Source organism: Lepidochelys kempii, chromosome 8 (genome assembly GCF_965140285.1).
Source record: "Lepidochelys kempii isolate rLepKem1 chromosome 8, rLepKem1.hap1, whole genome shotgun sequence".
NCBI lineage: Eukaryota > Metazoa > Chordata > Testudines > Cheloniidae > Lepidochelys > Lepidochelys kempii.
Window position 1 is genome coordinate 75,684,133 of NC_136387.1, and position 24,456 is coordinate 75,708,588.

Here is a 24,456-nt window from a genome sequence, read left to right on the forward strand (position 1 = left end):
TTCAAATATCAAGATTTTCATGCAGTCCAACTACTGGGGTTTTAAGAAAATCACCAAATACTGAGACTTGTGGTATAACCATGAGTTTACAACACTGTCTCTTACTACTTATTTATGAATAAGGACCAAAAGTCAATTTTTTCTTTGTAAGACAAAATACTCCAAGGTTTCTAAAGAAACAGCTTCTCATATGCTTTAATTAAAAATGCTTTCAAAAATGGTATTTCCAGACCTCTATCTTGCCGTTTATAGATGCACTCATTCCTCTTGCATTGATTGCTGTATGCATGGGCTGCTTAGAAAATTCAATGATTCAAATATGATCTTCCAGTCCTTAGTGAGAATTAGGCTATGTCTACACTGTAGTTTATGTCAGCATAACGTATGTCGCTCAGGGGTGTGAATAAATCACCCCCGTGAGTGACGTAAGTTACACCGACATAAGCAGCATGTGGACAATGCTAATTTGGCTGGAGAGCTTCTCCTGCCGACATAGCTACCGCTGCTCACAGGAGCTGGAATAGTGAAGCTTCCAGGAGCTCTCTTCCGTCGGCTTAAAGTGGTTACATTAGAGAGCTTACAGCAGCACAGCTGTATCGGTATAGCTAAGCAGCTGTAAACTCTCTAGTGCAGTAGCTTTAGTGAAGTTCCACTGCCATTGATACACTCGTTGGCAATCTCAGTAGAGTCATCAAGCACTGAATACATGTGGACACCTGATGGTCCCTCATAGAACAGAATTGAACACTCTGGGGGCTTGGGTCAGCTTGCGCTGTTGCCATCCAAGCTGTAGTAAAATAGGAATTCAGATTACAGTGTTGTCAATCAGGCATCTTTCATAGGTACTAAACTCACTATAAAAGTCTTACCGTTCATAATGAAATCATATGATCTTTTTAATATCCCAATGGGTTCCTGATCCGTGACTACTGCTCCTACGTGCTAGGGTAATACAAATAATGATACATGAAATAGTATTTTAACAGTACATTTTTGCCATATGCATAATGTGCTACTTTTGAAATTGAGATTTCACTTTCATTACTAGTTTATCTTATTTAAATACTTTAATTTTAAAATGATGCACAGGGAAAAATTCATGGGGCTTTTTATTTATCTAATCAATCGTTGCTTCCAAAATTTAAAAGAAGGGTATTATCAGGGATCTTGAATTCATATGCTTTGGCTTCTATAAGTGTAAGATAAGCATGCTTCAGCTCTGACCTATGATGAACCTGCGTTCCTTCAGGGTAATAGATGGTAAAAAAATCTCACAATCCCATCTTCAGTCAGAAATGAACTTTCAGAAATTTATTTTTGACAAATGGTTCAATTCTTTCACTTTCAGAAGAAAATATGTGCTAGTATTCTGATAAGTGCGTTTGAGGAAGCAATTTCATTATAGGCACCTATTTTCCGGTACTTAAAACTTTCTGAACAAATAATTATGCTTTGGGCATGAAATTTCTCATGTATATTCTCACTGAAAGGTGAATTTCTTTTGTTGTTTGATTGGTTAGTAAAAAGCCATTTTGTCATTCCTGAAAGATCTGAGCCTGAGGATATGGTGTATTTTACCAGTTCAGAAACTTGGAGGCGGGGGTTGGCACTCTATCGCTTTTTCTATGTTTCTTAAACTGTCTGACTTTTAATGCTTTCTGTCTTGTTCAAAGGATTTTGGTTACCAAATCACAGTTAGTTGCAGTCTCCTCTCCTTCCCCAACCCCTTCTTTGGCCAAGGCAGAATCTGTTCCTTTTCCGTAAGGTGGGGATGATATTTGTACCTCACAAGAGTGTTGTCTTAATGCATTGTCTATCTGAAAAGTGCTTTGAGATTATCATTTTCTATTAACTTAATACATTAAGATGTGATGCTTTTGTTGCAGAATTAGATACGAAGATGACATACTTCAGAAATAGTTTCGGTAGAAATTTGGATCATCATGCAGTCAAATATGGTATAAATTAATTTGCCTGATTGGTCATCTTTAACCTTAATTACTTAGAAGACTCTGTTGTACTTAAATATAATGTGATAGTCTGTATATCACCAGATATGAAGGAGTGTATATTCAAGTAAATGCATTTGGTATGCTTATCTGAATCTGAGATCACACATCCAGAAGTGGGCTGGATATATTCTGATTGTTGGATGGAGGTGTAAATTGCACTTCTCCACGCTAGCAAGGCCCACTGCACTTCAGTGAGAATTAACACCTATTGAGGATAAACATTATTTCTACCTTGGACCTTGGGAGGAGTCCAGAGGTCAGGAGCAGTTTGAATTTTGGTCATGGTTTGACCAGGGCCAGCTTTATTTTGTGCTTGGTGTCTAATCTCACAAGCTCTGCTAATTGAGGCAGTCATGGTAGTGTACGGAATTGACACATTTCCTGGCTGCCATGCCAAAACCCCTGCACTGACTGTACTACCCACTTTGTGGGCTGTGATCACCCCCAGTATATCTCCAATAGAAGGAATAGTATGAACACTTTGCGTCTCTATAGCCTCCTCTCTGGCAGACATTTTGCCTCCAGAAAGCCAGAATATGTCTTAAGGACTCAAGTTACAACCACTATACTACAAGATTTCAGAGTCACTCGGTGTTAACAGATCAGTTGTCCCAGTTGAATGACTTGAACAATTATCCATTTTCCTTCTTTCTGCGGCTGTGTTGCTTCTAGAGCACTTTCAACCCTTGCTGACTCAAGGAGCCAGATACAAGGACTTGGATTCTGCTCTCTGACTTGAGTAGTGCCACACCAGACCATCCGGAAAACTTAATTTTAGCACTTCATTATAGTGGTAGTTAAGTTGGAATTGTTTCCAAACGAGTAATCATAATTGGTTCAAAACTCTACCCATGTGAATTTATAAAAACAAATGAAAAACACGTAGAGAAGGTCTGAATGATCTTTAGGAACACTCCTTTGTGTCAGATGATGCATTTTAGTAAGTATACTCAAAACACTCGATCCATGTAAATATCAGGAAGAACCATTGGCACGCCGTTTTTTTTCTTTCCTTTTAAAAAGAGAGCTTTGTTAAGGGCTTAAAGGAGTCTTCCTCCATTACTCTTTTATTAAATGTTGTAGAATGCTCTGTGTGTGTTTAATTAAATTCAACATGAGTAGCCAAGGGAGAAGAGGGCCAGACCATGTGCTAAACAAAGTCACATCTGCATTTACTGGAATTCTGTAAATTGTGGGTTTCTGAACAAAGCAAGCCCATAAACAGTGGAGATGGTATGATCCATCGTGCTATGCCATGAGTATGGGAGCACACTCTCAACAATCTGCTTTGTAAGTACAAGCAGAAAAGGGGGAAAAGCACTGTGAAGCCTTACATAAGGAGCAATAAATTAGAGAAATCTGGTTCTCTGCCTTTAGAGCAGTCAGAATTGCTCTAAAAGGCAGAGAACCAGAACTGCTAAACTGTTCCTTCAAAAGCACCAGTTAAAACTTATAATCAGTTATATATCCAACAGTTACATATATTGTTATATATCCAACGATATGAATACCCAGAATTGCTAGCATCCAAAAAATGCACTTAAAGTCAAGTGATTTTGTTCTTGCTTTACACCATTTGAATGTTTTGCTGGGTGACTGGCTGGCTTCTGCTAACATTGTTGGTGACTGGTGGAGCAGGCTGTCTCCCTCCAGGCTGACTGTTGGCAAGTTAATACCAATTTCTCATCATCTCTGTTTCTTTCTATGCCCTTTCATTTTTTAAAAGGTCTTAAACTTTCAGTCTTGTTCCAAACCAGTGCTTGAACATGGTATGGCAATTAGCTTCATTGAAACAACCCCCCTCAAACAATATGAGTTCTTACGTGCTCAGCTATAATAATATGAAGTAATGACTCTTGTTTGCATAAGTTTAACATTCTTTTTCCCTGTTGTCTCAAATTTTACTTTGATTGAGATGGTACGTTGGCCAGAGAGAGAAAATATAAAACCCAAAAAATCAACCCCAAAATCGTGCATCTTTTCTTCCTCTCTTCTCTCCTGTATTTTTTCGTTTTTCCTATCTTATCTTTTTAATTTCATTCTCTGAGTAATAAGTTCTTGCCTGCTGTGATTCTTCCTTCTTCCCCAGTTCTCCTGTATGCTTTTTTCTTTAGGAAAAAATAGCTTCCAGACTAGAACAGCGTCTCTTGGTCATTCTTTCTCTTCTCTCACCCATCATCTTTACTTTTCTGTCTTCATTGATGGTCTTCAGGCTTATGCTTTCTGGCTGCATATGGCCCCTCTTCTGACTGCGGTCCTGTCTGATCCCAGAACCAAAGAGCCAGCAGACTAAATTTTCTGTTTCTGCCCTTCCTTTCTTGAAAAGCTGTTCTTTGGCTCTACCATCTTGTCTCCCAGTCATATAGGGGTTCTGTGTGTGTGAGAGACCGTTTCTGTATGTAAAATTATGCATTTTAGTAAGTACATTCAAAATAAACAGTTGATATAAATATTAGGTAGTAGTCTTTTTTCTTCAAGGCTTCACTCTTGGGTGACAACAGAGGCACAAGCGAAAACTTGGTGCAGAATTTTAAGTGCCTTTCCTGTTGCTAAATGGTGGATCCATATTTCCTGTGAAAAGATTGTGCATGTGTCTGTTTAAAAAAACAACAACAGTGTGCTGGGTTTATATAGGATTAAAACTGTGCTGACAGGCTTGTTTTCTCTCTTTGATATTGTATAAACAGGATGAATAAAATTAGCTCACCTTTAAATTGGCTCAGTTTTGGGGGCCACCTACTTTCCAGTGTCCCTTTTAATCAGGGTTTCAGAAAATAACAAACAAACCCTATGGCCTTATTAAACATGTCTAATGTTAATGTCACTTTAAGATGCATGGTTTTATCTCATTTAAGTTTGTACTTGTAGCTTTTGCATGAAAATTTATATTAGCTGTGGGAAAGCATTTTATGCTCTTTATGAATTTGGTTAAATCCTGTTGTTCTGACTTTCAGCTCCAGTGTGTTTTTGAGTATGTTGCAAATGCCTGTAAAATAGAGGGGTTATAACAGAAATTGACAAGCCTCTAACTATAACGGTGCTAGCAGGCAACAGTACAATATATTTAGCTCTGTAGTGAGCTAGCCAGGAAGGAGAGCAATATTATAATTCGGTGTGTGACAGTATTACATGGCAAAGGTTGTCATTATGAAATAAGTACTCAAGAAATATTAACCTACTTGTAATAAATACAATTAATAATGTACATAAAAGAATGGAATTAAGTTAATTTTCTATCAAAAAGAATTATTAATGAACAGAAAGTGGACAGCATAGATTTGATGACAGGAAGGTTGCATCTAATCTGAATTACTGAGTGACCTAGGAAGCTTGCTCAGAGGGATTACAGAATAATTATGTTAATATGCAATTATCACCTCATTTCTTCTGTACTAACCTCAAGATGTAGTGTAGTAAGGGTGTTATAGCAAGTGCTGATAGTTTGCAAAAATACTGATGTTTGAGATTTCTGAGACAATAAGATTAGCTTGAGGCATTTAAGTGATGATCTGTCATCTTGAAGACAGATCTGACCTTTGCACTTTTTTTTTTAAAGGCTTATAGTATCTAGCTACAGGCAGTTATAGCTGCAGAACTCATTAGGATTTTTCAGAAAATGAGATGTTTTATGTTAAATATTGCAAACAAGATATTTAAGAAGAGTTAGTGGTTTTATTATTTTTTTAAATGTCCATTTATAAATAAAGTAGGGGGGGACAAATTGTTTTGGTTAGCTAAGCAATGGGACATATTCTACTCTTGACTACACTGGTGTAAATCTTGAGTAACTCAATACAATAAATAGTTGTGGTGGTGTAAATCTGGAGTAACATTGCTACTAGCAGCAGAGTTATTCCAGACTTCTACTGATGTAACTGAATTTGGCCCAGTACTTATATACAGTTGGATGATAGCACTACTGTAGTAATTTATCAATATTTATTAGCCAGATATTGTAGGTATATATTGTGTAAGCTCTTTGAGGCAGGGACTGTGTCATTCTGTGTTTGTAAAATACTACCATATTTTAGGCATTGCTGCAATCTAAATGACTTGTTATACAAGATTTTAGCCAGAAGTTGTACCTTTTTTAAAAAAAAAATTGAAATTAGCTCAGCTCTCTATCTTAGAAAAAGAGAGACAATGCTTAACATGAGGGAGAGGGGGCGAAATACTGTATACATTCAGCATTTGCAAAGGAATAGGTGACTTAAATCCTGACACATTAAAGTGGCTAGTACTGTGCAAGTACAGTAAGTATATTTACAGGTTACTACTGTGCCTTTGGATCAGTTTGTATTGTTTATATGCTTTCGTGGTACAGTGTACAGCATGAAGTTTTTAAAGGTGTGTGCTATGAATGCATGTTAAGAATAATACACAATCTTGGCTAAATCGTAATTGCTCTATTGATGCATCTAATTTTGAAAGTGCCTTGGATCAGATTACACTTCAGTAGGTCACTGTTCTTCTTGAGGTTCAAACATAAACATCCTCTTAAAAATAAGGACATTCAAAGTCCGGTATAAAACACTCTTAAAACCATCTAGCCCTGCGTATTGTTTTATTGCATCCGTTTCAGGATATCAGAGTGGGTGATTGTATGTTGTAGTATTCAAGTACAGTCCAATAGGTTTAAGTATTGAATTTCAGCCTCAAATCTTCGCCTGCCAATACACTCACAAAAAGACATTTAAAATCATTGCAAACATAGTTACTTCATCCTTTGGTGCCAGCTAATTGGCACCAACACTTTGTTCATAGGTGGGAGAATGCTACAACTAGCTTAAAATGATCTGATACATCTTAGTGTTGGAGTAGTATGCATTGGGGGCCTGATCCAAAGCCTGCTGAAGTCTGTGGAAAGACTCTTATCAATTTTGATCGAGCCCTCTCTGACTCATTATCAATCTTCATAAACCTATAACACCTGAAGTAATTTATGAAAAATAAAAATATCTGATATAATTAAACTGTTGTTCATCATGGCATTAAAATAAATTTCTAGCTGGAGGTGGTTGGATTGTAATATTTCCATGTTCCATAATTTTAATAAAATTAAATACTCCCTATAGATTACTAAAGTCTTTATGCATTTACAATTTCACGTGTGCAACAGTATGGTTTTGTGTCTTCATCTGAACTTGTGGAAAGTTTTCATGAAGCCATTTTTGATAATGAGGATTGCAATCTCCAAGCAGACATGATATTCTCAGTTTGCCACCCTGCTGTTCTGGGGGTACCAATGAAGTTGCTTTAAATGGGAAGCGTCTGTTCTTTCTCTGAGCCCCTAACACCAGAACAGATGGGTGGAACATGGAACATGGAAGGTTTTACTTCAAGAGGTGGTAACAGTGAAGCCACTCATTAACACTGAATTTACCACTTCGTTAGCAACATTGCTTCCTGTTGAGAAAAACTAATATAGGCTCTCAAATTGACTGAGCATACGTTTGTCTACCTCTGTGAATATAATAAGATGAGAAAAATACAAATCTTTTCAGCATAAATAACTTTAAAAGATGAAATCTCTAAACTCTATTTCAGAATGGTTGAATAACCTGATATGATTGAGAGTTCAATATTTTACACTTACTCCATGAGAAAATGGACAGGGAAACTGTGGTGCATCCTTAGTTTGCTTCTCTTTTAACTGACATTTGCACTACTGCTTTGTAGTACATGTTTGTGCTACCCATTTTTAACTTGTGTATGTGATGTAAAGACTCCTGCTGGGTGCTGCATTATCGCCATTTTAGGGTGATAACATTGAATATGATCTTATTATAAGTCTTTTAATTACTGTGGAAATTTGCTAATCTCAACATATAATAGAATTTTGAAAATTGGAGAAATGGAAGGATTAAAAATTGATGTTTTGTCTCGTTAAGTTTACTTAAGGATATGGCATAAATCCATTTAAACTAGATTTGTCTTACCTGTTTAAATGATGTGTCATTAAAGTATACTTTATGTATTTGTGACTGCACACTGCTATGAGTAATGCTATATTACTTATTGAATTGTTCTGAATATTGATACAGTGAAGAAAAGCTTTTGCTATATATTGCTTGTAATGGAAAGCATTATACAACCGTACTTGTATTATCTTTTCTTCTTCACGCTCTTCAGCCCAGTTTAGTTTTTATAAGGTGGTACAGAATAACTACGCGAGGAAAATAAGATCGTAAAAAAGCGTTGTTGGGGGGAGAGGGACAAAATTAAGTGTAGCTTGGTAAATCTGTGCTTTTCCTTCTCGGTAAATTGGCTCCAATATAAGTAGCATAGCAGCTGCTTTTCCATGAGGCCTGGCATTTGATGGCTTTGTGTCAGAAGGAGGAGATTGTCTTTAGAGTGAACTATAAAGGATTAAAAAAAAAAAAAAAAAGACAGCATGGGTCCATTTTACTACTTTTTGATTTGTTAATAAGATGAAAGTGTGCTTTCTTTAACTTACTGCTTGATTTTTATTTTTAATTTTAATTTTAGGAAAAAGGGATGTCAAGTGTGGTCTTCTCTGGTTTTGTTGAAGGACCACTGGGAGGAGCCAGGGATGTTTGTTGTGACGCTTTAATTGAAGGAGACTAGGTGATGACTTTAACAGAGGCTTTCTTTATTCAAAATGTTAATTAATAATTGAAGTTAAATATGTGTTAACAACAAACAGATAACAAAGATCAAAATTTTCAAAAGTGCTTAGTGATTTGGGCTACCTCAAGTTTTGGGTGCCTAGTTTGATACACCTTTAAAATTCTCTCTCCCTTTCAGTTGCTTAACTTTCACTGTTTGTACCCTTGAGATGTCATATTACACCTGCTCTCCAGTTGGCAGAGTGTTCCATTCTAAATGGGGCTGGAAATTCTAATGTTAAACCAAGCAGAAGAAAAAATATTTTTGGAGTTGAGGAGGGAGGGTGCGGAGGAAGGAGGGAAAAAATTTTCAGGCCAACTTTACATAGCATAAGGAAGTAGTGAAAGACTGACACCCAACTTCTCCTCTCTCTTGCAAGACACATTTAAATTCATTAATTGATTCAAATAACCCAAGTCTGTCTATATACTCAGTGTGCTTTGCCATGTTTACATCAATGCTCATAGACTAGAAATTAGGTTTTTGTTTTCTTCTTTCTGGTACTGGGATGTTCCTTGACCACCAGAACAAAGGTTTTAATAAGTTGTTCCATAGTAAGTGTCGGGTCTGTTGTGGCAAATACCTTGAAGTGGGTGATGCTTTCAGATACAGAACAAGCTCTCTTGATTAACTCTGCAGATGCTAAAGGAAGTGTTTGACTTTTCTGATGATGCAAGTTCATTGAAATGATTCTAACATAGTGATCTTGGAAGTCTTTATTCTTTTCCAACTGTAGTTTTGTGTCTGAAACCATTAATGTGTAGATTACAATGTTTATAGTAAACAGCTAAAGATGAACTCTCCGTTGGCTTTGTAATCCACATTAATGTACTTATAAATTGTATTTTCAGTATTTTTTGTTAATAATTCTTTCCTGCCCTTTTTACCTGCATGATCATTTTTTAATTGGGAGATTAAATGTTGTATAAATAGATGACTGGCGGACAATTTGGCACAGAGGGAGATCCTTTTTTCTGTTTTTAAAAAATAAATACTAGCAAATATCCTCACTGAGCACTGTTGCTCTTACTTTATTTTAAAGTTGGTGTTGATTTAATTAAGATCTAACCATTGAAAACTACACACTGAATATAATAGAAAATTTCTGTAAATTGACAAGTGCAAAGCCAATGAAATTTGTAAGGTGTGCAAACCCAAGAGATATGGAACAAGGTATTTAGGCCCTGATTCTGCAACCACTTTACTACTGTGAGTAGTTCTACTGGAAACAGTGGAACTACTCCCCATAGTAAAGTTAAGAATGTGTGTTTGCAGGATTGGGGGCCTTAAAAGTTCTGCTGGTGTTAAGCTGCACAAGCCAGTTAGTTCCAGTTTCCACCATATTTTCCCTTTTAAACAAATACAAACTGTAGGACATTAGAAGGGGGAAATGGTGTTAAGGATGCAAGATCAGGTTGTAAGCACTTTTGGAAATTCCACAAATTAAGGTTACTGTCTGCCCATTGCAAATACATAGGAAATACTGTTTCTTTTCCTTGGAAAATGTTAATGTATATCAAAAAGTATACAGGCTGTGTAATGTGGCTAAGTTAATATTGTTATCTCAAACTTAACTTTTTGAACTTTCAGTTTGTTTTTAATGCTTTATCTTGCAACCTTAACATTGCACAAATTAGGGGGAGAGGTGCATTGGATTCATTTTATTTTTCAAGTTAATTCAGAAAACAGTCTGCCCTGAATCTCCCAAATGAACTGTTTTTAACACAGTCAAACTGATTTTTCAGCTTTAAACAGCCAATCATAATACAGTACATTGCTGCAGAAATAATATCAATTTAAAGCTGCTTTTATCAGCTATTTCTCTGAATGTCTAACTACTGTGTTTCTTTTTATTTTTAGTATAAATGTGCTTAATAGACAGACCAGCAATATGGATGATTCAAAGATAAATACTGAGATTACTGGTGCTAGAGAAGGACTTCTAGATGACAGCAATTTCATCTCTGACGGGAAAAGTGGCATTCCTAAACCACAAGAGTGTGAAACATCTTTTCAGAAAAACAATATATTGACTCTGCCGGAAGAGCTGTCAAGGGACAGATCCGAAAAAGCCTTAAGTGGAGGCCAGAAGTCTCTATTTATACATACTGGTGCTCCTACTGTTTCTACTGAAAACTTTAGCTTGCCTAAAGGAACTGCTGTTAATGGACCAGTTTCACACTCCACCTTAACTAAAACTTCCATTATGAATAAAAGTAGTGTTTCATTAACCACTGGACAACCTGTGGGTCATACAGATTCCTGCTCAACTTTGCCAGTGGTGCATGATCTCCAGCTGCCTGCAAAGAGTACAACACAGAAATCAAGTCAACACCAAGTGTTATTTTTGTTACCTGATGTAGCACAGGCTAAGAACCTGACTCATTCCATTAAAAATCTACCTACCTCTGCTTCAGTTGGTTGTGATACACAGAAATCTATAGGAAATAGTGTGAAATCAGATAGCACTTTAATAAGCCAAGTAGAAGTATGTGAGGATAGCAGTTTACTAGTAGACGATGATTGTGTCAATACATTAACAGGAATTTCCTCAGGTACAGGTAGTTTCAGATCAGGAAATGATACAAACTGGGATCCACAAAAAGAGTTCATACAGTTTCTTATGACAAATGAAGAAACAATAGAGAAGTCTCCAGTTCACTGTAAAGTAGGTCTAGAGAAAAAGAGAAAAAGAAAAATGGATGTTAGCAAGATAACACGTTATACAGAGGATTGTTTTAATGATACAGATTATATTCCCAGTAAATCAAAATTACTAAATGTTGACTATTTAGAGCAGAGTGAGGATCTAGAAGTAGTAGAACCACAGAAATATGCATTAACAAAAGTGAAGCCTGAATCGACAGATGAGGAGTTAGAAGCTGTTGATGCTATCCAACAATTGATTTATAGTCCCACTAACAAATGTGCAGAAGATTCTTCTCCAGTTCACACTAGCACTTTTCTTTCTAGTACTTTAAAAAACAAATGTGAACAGAATGATTCAGAATCACCATCTACTTTTAGTACGGATGAGCCATCATTTTATCCTTGTACAAAGTGCAATGTGAATTTTAGGGAGAAGAAACACTTGCATAGGCATATGATGTATCATTTGGATGGGAATAGTCACTTCCGTCATCTCAATGTCCCAAGGCCCTATGCATGTAGGGAATGTGGACGGACATTTCGAGATCGTAATTCACTTCTTAAGCACATGATAATTCACCAGGAAAGAAGGCAGAAACTGATGGAAGAAATCCGGGAGTTGAAAGAACTTCAGGATGAGGGTAGAAGTGCACGATTACAGTGTCCACAATGTGTATTTGGTACCAATTGTCCCAAAACATTTGTGCAACATGCTAAAACCCATGAAAAGGATAAAAGATATTACTGTTGTGAGGAATGCAATTTCATGGCTGTGACAGAAAATGAACTGGAATGCCATAGAGGGATTGCTCATGGAGCAGTAGTGAAGTGTTCAATTATCAGTAGTGATATGTCCCAGAGAAAAACACAGAAAAAGACTTCAGTGAAAGATCCATATATAGGGTCATCAAAAAAATCAACCACATATATGTGCAAGATGTGTCCATTTACTACATCAGCCAGAAGCATTTTAAAAAAACACATGGAATACTTGCATCCAACATCGTGCATTGATCCGTTTGGTAGCCACCTTAGATTAGAAAAAAGAAAAAGCAGCATAATTGAAGAACCTTTAGATTTTGGAAGCAGAACTAAACAATTGATCAAACAATCATCTACATTTCCAAAGAATTCTGTTCTAAAGCAAGATGTAAAAAGATCGTTTGGCTCAGCTTCGCAATCCAGTAACTTTGCGAAACTTCACAAGAGACCCCACAGGATACAGAAGGCTCGGAAAAGCGTTTCACAGTCAGCTGTAAGTGTGTGCAATCAAAACTCTACAAACAAGACTATTTTGATTAAAAATAGCATTGACCAAAAACCTAAATATTTCCATCAAGCAGCAAAACAAAAAGCTAGTGTCAAAACAAGCAATAATTATTTATATAGGCACAAATATGAAAACTACAGGATGATTAAAAAATCTAGTGATCCTTATCCTTTACATTTTAAAAAGGAAGAGTCCAGCTCTGTTAGTTCTTTACATTTATTTTCATCATCAAATAGTCCCCATAATAATTGTTTTATCATGGATTCTCATAATCTTGATTCCAAAAGGCCAGAAGGCTATAAAGACCATAGGCGTGTAGCTGTAAAAAAAGTGGTTAAAGAGTCTAAGAGGGAAGGCTCTGTTACAGGAGATGATTTGGATTGCTATCCAGATTTTCTACATAAAATGACTGTTGTTGTTTTACAGAAACTTAACTCTGCTGAAAAAAAAGACAGCTATGAAACGGAGGATGAAAGTTCATGGGATAATGTTGAACTATGTGATTACACTGCACAGTCTATGGAGGATGAATCTTACAGTGATATTAATCAGGATCATGTAAACCTATTCCCTTTATTCAAAGGTAAAATGGAGGATCAAGAAGCTGGTGATAAATCCTCTCTTCATTATGAGCAGAATGATGGTTTTTATTTTGAGTATTATGAAGATGCAGAGAGTAGTAACTTTCTGCATGAATTACATGATCCTCAAAATTTAGAAAATGTAGGAACAGCATTGCCAAAGCATAACTCAGTTTTCCATTGGACTGATTTATCACTTGAGAAGAAGTCCTGTCCATACTGTCCAGCAACATTTGAAACAGGAGTTGGATTGTCTAATCATGTCCGTGGGCATCTTCACAGAGCTGGATTAAGCTATGAAGCCCGCCATGTTGTTTCACCGGAGCAGATAGCGACAAGTGACAAAATGCAGCATTTCAAGAGAACTGGAACAGGAACCCCTGTTAAGCGAGTTAGAAAAGGTACTATTTTTTAATTTGGGTGTGCAGTGGGGGGTAGAGGTCTGTTCATAATGGTCTGTTCATCATAAAAGAGGGTGAATCATGTTTTCTTGCCTTTAAAAAAGGTGGCTTCTTGTACTCATATTTAAAAGTTTATAGCGTTAAGTACAGTTAAGGTGTTCAAAAATGTTTGGAAAATTGATAAATCATTATTTTTTCTTTTTAGCTATTGAGAAATCTGAAACGTCTTCTGAACACACATGCCAACTCTGTGGAGGTTGGTTTGATACGAAAATTGGATTGTCTAATCATGTGCGAGGACACCTGAAAAGGCTTGGCAAAACCAAGTGGGATGCACATAAGTCTCCAATCTGCGTTCTAAATGAGATGATGCAAAATGAAGAAAAATATGAAAAAATCCTAAAAGCATTGAACAGTCGCCGTATTATTCCCAGACCATTTGTCGCTCAGAAACTTGCTTCAAATGATGACTTTTTATCTCAAAATGTTATACCTCTTGAAGCATACCATAATGGCCTAAAGACTGAAGATATTTCAGTGTCTGCATCGGAGGAAGAAGGTCTGAGTTTCCTAAATGAATGTGATGAAACAAAAACAGTACTACATGATGGAAAAAAAAATCAGTCACTTACACTGATAGAACTTCTGAAAAATAAAAGGTTAGGAGAAGAAAGGAATCCTGATATCTCTCCTCAAAAGATCCATAATCAAACTGCAAGAAAGAGGTTTGTTCAGAAATGTGTTCTTCCATTAAATGAAGACAGTCCATTGATGTATCAGCCACAAAGGATGGACTTGACTATGCAGTCAGGTAAGAGGCTGTTTATAGCTGTCTAACTATGCTTCCAAAGAATTTTCATTTATTAGAAAAGGTATTGCAGTGTAGAATATTTTTCCTAGAACATAGTTAATTTAACTCTTGTTTCCTTTGCAAAGTACTGAGGGGAAAGAGAGTGCAATAAACTTCTAGTGTAACTTGCCCAGCATTAATGTTCATCAGCACTAAATTCTCTTGCACAAAATATCGTTCTTTTTTGACATGTGGTTGGGGTGTGATTTAAAAGGAGCCAGAAAATAAGCAACTTTTGATAGCAAAATATGCTGCTCCTCAACAAAAATAGTTGAAGTAGCTGGGTGCAACCCGTAGACCGCCCAGAGAGTAATCTAACTTGTGCAGAAGTAGCATTTACCCAAGCTGACAGAACTATTCTCTGTGTTACAAAGGCATACTATTTCCAAACTATGAACTACTATTGAATAATTTCAACATTTTAGGCAAACATGCTTCTTCAGCATAAATGAATGCATGTTTGTTGTATAATTGTGGCTGATGTGGGAACCTGCTGTTCTCCTTTTAGCCCTGTCGATGCTGGGAGAAGAACTGTGCTAGTTACAGCTCTGTTTGAACACGGTGGTTGCCAGCAGGGTTCTAACGCATAATCCCTGACTGTTGCGGGCAAAGATTTTATTTTTTTTCTTTGAGAACTGTGCTAATAAAACAATTCTGTAATTTTTGACTACTTGCTAGATAGTCTCTAGCCCTGTTTTAGAATGATGTTCTTAACGCAACTCTTGCAAAAAAAAAAAAAAAATCTGTTTCTATTGGTCAGGGAAACTACTAGTATTCTTTGATAACAGAATTATAGCTAGTATGTTTCTGCTCCTAGTTTGGACACTGCTTTCTGGTACTGCAATATCCTAGATACTGAAGTACAGGATCATATTTTATTCCCGGAACAGTTTTTGGTTTTCCTGGTTCTCTTGCCAATATTCCAGTGCATTACAGCATACCTGGCAGCGCTCTGTGCTTGGTCACCGGTATGTTTGCCTTGCTAAAAAATAACTTGCCTGTGCAGTAAAATCTGTCTTACGGGACCACACAATTGTCTGACAAAAATCAGTTTCTTAACAAAGGTGACTTTCTAATTTGGCGTAACAAAGGTGGAACAGAATTATATTCAATACATTTGGGTATTTTTGGTGGTCACTTCAAACAGGAAGTTGCCTAATAAGGGAAGTGTCTCTTTGACAGATTTCACTATATTTGGAAAAACATACTGAAGTATAGCTTGCCAAATTGAATACATTTACTTCTGAATGTTAGGTGGTATCTATTTGGCTGTACTGAAAAATCAAGTGAAAATGAACATATACTTGCATAATACTAATAGTTAGAAACAAAGCCCTTAAGCTAGCTGTGGCTAAGATAATAGAATTTGACAAGTTACTCGCTATGACTGTTGAGTTAAAAAGAAAATAAAATCTCTGTAACCATAAGTTATTCCAAATATCTTTAATACAATTTCAATTTAAAAAATTGTCTACCAATCAGGTATTCTTTTTCTGTAATTTTCCTGAAAAGCAGTCTTTCTTCTGTGGGCTGCTGGATAATAGGATTCTATCCTGCATACAGAAGTTGTCCAACATAATAGCTCTAGACATTTTTAAACTAACATATTTTAAGCTTTCTATAATATTAGTTGACATAATTGACCGAGATAATGTATTTTTGACAAAGGGAAGGGAAGCTCTTTGATGTGTATCACAGTAAATTTGAGAAGAAACCAATTATAATGGTTTCTTTGTCTGGTAAGTGAGGAGTTTAGTATTGTTTCACTATGTTTTCTTTCCTGTGATAAATAAGATGTTAGTTTGTTGATCATTTATTTAGCACAAAGATTTTAGCAAAAAACTTCAAATCATTAACTTTCATTATTGATTGCGCATCCAAAGTAATGAACATAAAATGCACTGAATAAAATGTTTTGTCTAACAGCTGTTCAGTGGTGTGTTTTACCACCTTTTCTCCCAGCCTTCATCAGCAGCCTAATTTAGTAGTGAGCCTTTTACAGTCTTGTGGGTAAAACACTTTAATTACCACTTCATCAACTAGACTTTTTAATTCTCTTTATTGGGAATGTTGCAGGCTTTGAAACTTCTCAACAGAATTGTGCTATTCAAATCACAGGATTGTATTTTGGGGTTAGGAAATGATCTGCATACTGTGGAGATCTGCAGGAAAGTGATAATAGGTGTTAAATCCAGAGAAGCTTGGGGGTTCAAGGTTTACCCCCCTTTTCTTTTAAAATACATGGTTTGGCTCTAAACGCTACATGCAAAACTAATAATGGTTAATTTGGATCCTTCTAATATACTGAACGATTGCATCAATGCAGTGAATATATTTTAAACATCTTTATTACAGAAAACTTTTTACAACGCTTTGAGAATTTCATTTTTTGAAGAGAGAACTGGATTATAGTTTTCTTTTGAATGATAGGTATGCCTGTGAAGCTTAGAACGTGTGTGCATTGCAATACGACGTTTACAAGTGCTGTTAGTCTGTCCAACCACTTACGCGCTTATGCACGAAAGAAGAGTGCTGGACTTTTGACTGGGACAGGTATGTTTTGTTACAGATGTAAAAGCAAGTTTGTGTATGATGCATTTTCCTCATCAGACTGCACAAACTTATATGTTAATCCAAATGAATTTTGACGCTTTCTCTGGTAAACAAGTTGAATTAAGAGATTGAACTTCAGCAACTTGTAAACATATAGGTGTTGCTGTTGTCCATTTTTCATGTTTGTTTTTCATTCTTACTCACTCATTTTGGTCCAGCATTTCAGGTATGTAAACAAAGCTGCAAGCTGAGCAACTTTCATTCTTCACCCCAAAATCAAAATAGCTATTTGTTTTTTATGAAAGGGATATGACAGCTTTAAAAAATCATGCCTGTCCAAACACTTTTTACCTACTTACTATTACAAATAACCCCTAAGAGTACTACAATTGAAATAGATGAGCGAAAAATAACTAATTTTTCAGTCTCTGCATCTGACAGCACTTTGTGTATAGTCAGTTTCATGGTTTTCTCTGTTCGTGTTGGTGGTTCACAAAGCGAAAATAATTTGGTAGTGGTACTATGGGGTGAGTGTTGTACTGTCCTGACACTACTTTTAACTCATTCATATTAAAATAAACTAGATTTCAGGTTGGTGTCCCTTACCATTTTATGTTGTGATCTGGAATAATATCCGAGAGCCTGATTCTGCAGCTGGCTCTCTGCAGGCAACCCCTTGTGGCCACATGAAGTATCACTGAAGTCAATGTGATCTGAATCTGTATGGTCTACAGTAGGAGGCAGAGTGAGGGTTGGGGAGCAGAAGGGGAAGATGATATGGCAATTGGGAGGTGGAGAGCCTGAAATAAACATACTAGGTAACTGGGGAGGGCAACTGTCTGTCACTACATAAAGAAGAAACAAGCACAGGAAAAAGTAAACTTTGGTAAAAGTAGTATTCCATTTTCTTTGCCACAGATCTTGCTAGTTATATGAAGTACAAGTCATATGTAAAGCAGGAGTGTCAAACTTTCTGTGAAGAGGGCCAAGATACGTTTTTAATTCTAGTCTGTTGGCAGAGTCTATGAAGGTTGGGTTGTGTGTTACCCTTGATTCACAGTGGATCTCCCACTGATAACAATGGGAGGTTTGAACAAAGACTGCATGATAGAATCTGGCCCTTACATAGTAATTAACTTTGTTGTTAAGGTTACTATTTGCAGTGTCACTCAGTGGGGAAAAGATGATGCACAGGGCTTTGTTACCATCACTGCTGTTTTTGAGGTTTTGGACTCTTTGCTAGTGCTTTTATTCAATTTATGCACACAGTTATGATAATTGTGCAAGATAGGTGCACAATTGCATATGTAAGTTATTGGAAATTATTACTTTTAAAATACTTTCATTAAACTTAAAAGTTAACAGAGGAAGCACTGTGACCTAGTGTGTAGAGCACTGGTCTGTGGCTCAGGAGACCTAAATTTGGTAACACATTGAGCAGGTCATTCTGTAAAACGGAGTTTTCCAACTGTAAAATGGAGATGATGCTAACTTAATAAAGTCCTTTGAGATTACTTATGAAAAAAGCTAGGTGGTATTATTCTTATTATTTATAATATAACACACCTCTGAGATTGAGGGCAGATCATGTTTTTTAGAGCTGTTTCAGGCTATCTGCAAATTTACATTGATAATTCTGTGAGTATTTCTTTATTTACATTTGCCCATTTGGAAGTTTTTCTTCTCATCTGGAAGAGCTAGAAACTTAATTTTTAACTTCAGAATTTGAATCTGGTCACAGAGAGCAGATAAATACATTAAACCAGCTAGAGGAAGTCCATGGGTTGGGTGTATCAAAAATAATGTATAGGAGGACTAAATTATGTTAGAATACATAATCAGTATTTAGTATTTCTTTCATCCCTAGTAACTGATGCTAGAATGCTACTAGTTTTCACTAGTGACTGGGAGACCCTTTGCAAATTAGTGAGTTTTGTCAATTGGCAAGTGAATAAACAAAGCAAGGATAATGGATCACAAAATGTACTTTAAAAATTGTGGTTTTAATTATTTGATAATTCATAGTGTACCAGTAAATCTACTACGCTGTAATACATTGTGTAGCATGTGGGCTTAGTGATATAATACCACACTACAAGCACGGTGCTCTTACTATTTTTCTGAGAAGTGAGAAGATATGGCTCTGTGTGAGTGCAGGTCTTACTGAACATCTCCCATATTAGGAAGATCCAAGTTCTTCTTGTCTTGTTAGATGAAGATGACTATGTTTTAGAGAAATTATTATATAGGGTCTTCAGCCCTGAAATTTATTGATCTCAGGTTCTAAACTGTGTAGAGGCATTGAGTATCTAGTAATTTTTCCTATTTTAAAAAAGCCCTGAACTTACTCTTTTACTTCCTTACATCTTTGTAAAGAAATATTAGTCAGAGAAATTCTTTATTAGTTCAGTACTTGTCCCAGCTCCTTGCTCTAATTACATAATTGTATGCATACATGATTGCTGTAATTCTTATGTGATGTGGCAATTATTATGGGAACTGTTTATACTTTGCTATTCAATAAAATAAATAGAATCATCTATGCAAGTCAGTGAAGCAGAAATGAAAGCTTTCCCAGGGCTGCGTTAGCTTAAGTATCCTCCTTTTAGACAATTAATGTTTTTCCCACTACTTTGACTATGCGTGTTTTCAGTATTAACTATTACAACATTACTTTTCTAGTAGATTCAATGCTGTTTCACAACCAGTAACTTACGGGGTATGTAACCAAATTTTGCATGCTGAGAAAATACAGGAGCCGCCATGTGTTATGATTTAACAAGAAAAAAAATGAAATGTAGCTGCCAATATTCGAAAAATAGTTCAAGGAACAAATCTTCAAGCAAGGCCAAGATTTGCTAGGCCATTGGCTATGATAAGTGTAGTGTGTAATTGCAACCTTAATTTATGCAATATGGGTCCGCTGTTCACTGTAATTATATGCATAAATGACCATTTGCGTGCACAGTTAACCAATTTGCTTGTGAAATTCCACATCTAATTTTGGAAGTCTGGTTCCAGAAGTTAGTGCAAGTTTTCAGGCTGTACAACACAGATTTGCATGATTGTTTTACTCCCCCATGCCCAACAGACACCATGCTTCTACCTATTTTGGTGAAAGGGTTAGTGGACTGCTGTACACTTCTGGTGTTTTGCAGAGCAGATGAGAGATTTTCTCTTTCACTGTGTCACTTTAAGGACAGACCTCTCCACCATCTTCAAAATACATCTTTCCCCACTTGGTTTTTCCCTATTAAGGTCTTGTATTCCAGAGTCCCTAATTTCTCTCTCCTTGACCTCCCCAACTTTCTCTTTGTCCCCTAAGATTCTTTGATCTCTCTTGCACCCTGGCATTCCCCCCCCCCCTTTTTTTGTCTTTACCATCCTACCTTTCCTTTTGTGCCCCTCTAAATAACATGCTTTCTCTGCTACTGGCACCCTGCTGTGCTGCTGCAGTGAGACACATCACAAGGGAAGTGGCCTTGGAGCTAAGAGAAGGAGCAAGAAATACAGCCTGGAAGTCTTTATTCTGCAGTCTTAGATCCCTAATTGATCAAGCAGTACTTAAGAAAGAAAATGTATTAATATCTTCAGGAATACACAATAAAGTGCCCTGTCCTAAAAATTACTGTAGATAAAAATATTCTGATGTATAGTTAAACCCTACAAATTTGCACAAATGACTGGAAGAGACATTGCAAATGATTGAATGTGGCCAATTAGCAAGTAAGCAAACAAATAAAATTAAAGGACAACATATATCACTTAATTGTAGTATTGCCTGAGTTTAGTATACTAGTAAATGTTCTGTAGAAAAAATAATGAAGTCCTAGTAAGAACACGTGCTTCAGCACTTGAAGTAGAGACTGCTCCCATTTTGGGGACTGTGGATTAACAGAAAGCACAAATTTAAGTCATTGTGTAGTTGCACACTTATTTCACTGGATCTAAAGATGTGCAACAAAGAATCACTAGTTACAATTTCCAATCCATGCTGCTGCCCACTCATATTGGGCATACATTTTAATCTGCCACCACCATGCTGACACTGTGCTGTGAAATTGTGTATATGCAGCCTGTTTACCTAATGTGTGTATGCTTTTTTAAATACTGCGTTCTCAACAGAACTTGAGCTCCTCCAAGTGATCTTTCCAAAGATTTTCAATTATCTTCTATTCTAAATTGGTTGTTCCTCTACTCTGCCATGCTGAATCAGAGATTTTGATGAGCAGTGAATCCAGTCAGTCACACACAGCTTTCAGAAGCAGCAACTAAGCAGACAGCGGGTAGTCAAGGTTGAAGGGAAAAGTCTTCTATCAGAGAGACTTTTGTACTGAATATAGTGCTCATGAAAGGTGGTAGTTGACAGCTGTGGAGACTGTACCCGCTATCCACAACATGGGCATAGGTAGTGGCAGTCTGAGCTTCCCTACACTTTGACAATGTGCCTCACCCTAATCTTAAGGAATTTCCATGAGGCTGGATGGGGTTCAATTTTCTTGATCTCTTTGCTGAGTGTTAGTGAGCCTGCTGTTTGTGGGAGTTTTACTTCGTAATTTGGAAACTGTCCACTAGGAACTGGATTGAAACCACCAGACAGATGTTGTTAAATAACCGGTTTTGGTTATAATATGGGCTGGGTTGGAACAGGTGACCTAGGGGTGAGACTGTGGTGTTCTTAAGATGGTGCTGCTTGTTTTAGTATCCTGTCAGTACAGTATGTGAGCATCAGAAGTGTTTGTGCACACATAGCTTTAATTTAAGTGAGCTTACTACTCCTGAGTTTTAGCAATTTGATGACAGTTTTGCAGTTACTCATATACCAATCTGTTTGGAGAATGAATCATCTGAATGTTGATCCGAAGCATCAGTCAAATTTTACCAAAAGTTTTGGTCTTACCTTCTCTCCTACAGTGACCCGAAAGCACATTCATGCTCGTTTGTGCCTTTAAAAGTAAATAAATGTACTCAGAAAGTCAAAAACCACAAGAAAAGGGGACAAACATGTTGTATGGAATGCTACTTCAACTCACAGCCAGTTTTAACATTTGAATCTCTTGAAAATTTGTTTTTTAAGTTTATTGTTACTATCGCTTCATGTGGACTGATCCTTGTGTTCCAGCCTTAGTCCTGTTACCCTATGTGAGAGGGGCTGCATTCACTGGAAGTCTTGCGCTGAGTTCTTCAGTCCTGTTTTTTACAGTTGTTCTATGTAAAGCCTGTGTACTAAACACATCAGAAAAATCCTTGCCCATTCTCTCCTTCCTTTCCTCTACACTCCATAAAATCCCTGTCTGACTATTGCAAAGTCACCTCTCTTGGTGCATTATGCCAGACTCCATTTTCCTGTGTTAGCTCCTAGTTGTGTGTGGGATGATCAGGAAGGTTTTTTTCTCAGAAGATTGCACATCAGTGTCCTAGAATTGCTAGCCTTCAGGAACCCTTTGTTAGAAAAGCTAGGATTAGGACACAAGTGGTGGTATAGCCTCCCTGAAACACTGGAGTATTTGCCTGAATGAGAAGAGTCCAATTTTTTAATGGGGATGAGGGGAATCTAGCCTTGAAGTCTGTCTGAATACAGAGAAAAACTGATCTAAGAGACTCTGAGCCACAAAGCATTTATTTCACAAGAAATCCTTCTGACATCCTTCTGGTTTTTGGAGCCAGCTATACATAAAGGGCTACCATTTTGTAGACCTTTTTCACATTCTTTAATGTCATTGATTTTGTAACTACTAACTGATCTCAGAAGGACCTCAGATGGATGCCTTGGCAATCTAATGGAGCTGTGGTCTCTGTTTCCTCCAATTTTCCTCAATGGGGTGTTCTGCAAAATCCACAGAAGCAAAGCCGTTGTTGTAGAATCATTTCCACCTGGCCAGATGGATCTCCTTTTATGCTAATAGTTCTCCACAGGCACACTGGTATCCAGGCTCAGGTACCCTGTCTCCTCTCTCAGAGAGAAGGATGGCCATAAATTTCAGTACCTTCCAGGCAAAATGCAAACCCCACTTTTTTGACCAAGATGTCCATCAATAATATGAGATTTAAAAGGGCAAAAAATACAAAATGAATTATGCCCAGTTCCTCCTGACTGGGAGGAGAGATTGTATCTCTTGTGGAAGGTGCTCAGATGCTGCATGTATGATGGTTACATAAAGATAGATGAGGCTGAAAAGGATAGATATATAGAGGATGAAAAGGATCTTTGGTACCTATGAGAAGACACACAGTGATGAAAATTCGTGCCTTGTACTGAGAGCACCTTTCACTTGAGGATCTCAGAGCTCCTTAGCGGAGCAGTGAGGATGAACATCCCAGCTAGTTTTTTAAATTTGTGAATGGGATTATATAATGGGGTTGCCTGCAATAGCCATGGGCTGTACTTAATGACCCAGGAGGTCCCTTACAGTTTCATGTCCTATGATCCTCCCCAAAGATAAGGTGCCAGTGGTGTGGGAAAGGCCAAGCCACCAATTTAATGGTTTCTACTCCTGTGTAATCCATACTTTCCTAAAGCTTGGAAAATATGGTCTTCTCCCCATTATAGAAAATGGAACATGCTCCTTGTATGTTGGCATAAAGCATTAGGGCCAATTCCTGTTCCCTTGATCACATCCTTCACTTTCTCAAAGAGGATCTTGACAAAATCCTTGCTGTCAGTGCCTGTTGTGTCCAGATCCCTTCACTCGCTGCTGTCAAAGAGAACATCATTGGGCCTCATCTGCTAATAGAAGGCTTCCTTCAACTTTGTGTAAATAAGCCTATCTGGATACCTGTTTTGTACCCATTTGGAGTCTGAATTTAGTTCTCTCCTACCTTCAAGACTCGGAAGTGTCAGTGAGTTTTCTATTGGCTTTTTAGTCATTTTTCTAGATAATATTGTTTCCAGAAAAGGGATCAGCAAGTTGGCAGCTATCTCTTTATCTCCTCTCCCTTACTCTCTTTCCACAACAATAAGACGATGGAGGGAGAGGGAACATGTTGGTGCTCAGTCAGGAGCTAGTTTCTGTGGCAGCCTCTGAACACTATGGCCTTGAGGTTCTATCTGGAAAGAATGAGAGGAACAGAAATCTTTAAATAGTTAGTCTGTTGGACAGAATCGGGGATGGAGACAAGGCCTCTGAAAATAAATTTGGCCCACTGGATTAAAACCTATAGATCAGGTGTTAATCTAAAGGGATCCCCTGCTTCCCAGAATATTCACCCACAGTAGAAGAAAAATACAAAGGGGCAGTATGATGCTCTGTCCTTTCTCTTAATTGGTATAAATGCCTAAGCAGAGGAGGCTTTGAGTGCTGAGAGCAGTTGTCTTTGTGTCGTCATTGTGTTAGAGGAGACAGATCCTTGACTGGTATATCAGAGAATGCAAACATTAGGATTTTACATCTTAATGTTTCTGCACCTCAGAAACACCACTGTAGAACAGGGATTCTCAAACTTTGTCACAGTGAGCCTGCCTAAGCGCAGAGAGAGAAAAAATTGAACCTCCCCAGCCCCCCATCGTTTA

At 37.2% G+C, this 24,456-nt stretch overlaps 1 protein-coding gene across 15 annotated transcripts in view; it reads left to right on the forward strand.

The window, feature by feature from the left end:
- ZNF644 (zinc finger protein 644) overlaps positions 1-24,456 on the forward strand; it is a 77,397-nt gene that overhangs the window by 48,004 nt on the left and 4,937 nt on the right. For 4 of the 15 annotated variants that reach the window (XM_073357102.2, XM_073357101.2, XM_073357100.1 and 1 more), the window contains 4 exons: positions 8,502-8,600; positions 10,503-13,543; positions 13,749-14,354; positions 16,824-16,946. The exons of 2 other annotated variants lie outside the window; for them this stretch is intronic. In XM_073357102.2, coding sequence (XP_073213203.1) covers positions 10,534-13,543; positions 13,749-14,354; positions 16,824-16,946 — 3,739 coding nt within the window. In that variant the 5' untranslated portion in view covers positions 8,502-8,600; positions 10,503-10,533. Of the gene's footprint in view, positions 1-437; positions 1,959-1,979; positions 8,601-10,502; positions 13,544-13,748; positions 14,355-16,748; positions 16,947-24,456 lie in introns of those variants that run through there. 9 more of the 15 variants (XM_073357095.1, XM_073357103.1, XM_073357105.2 and 6 more) reach the window with 6 other exon arrangements.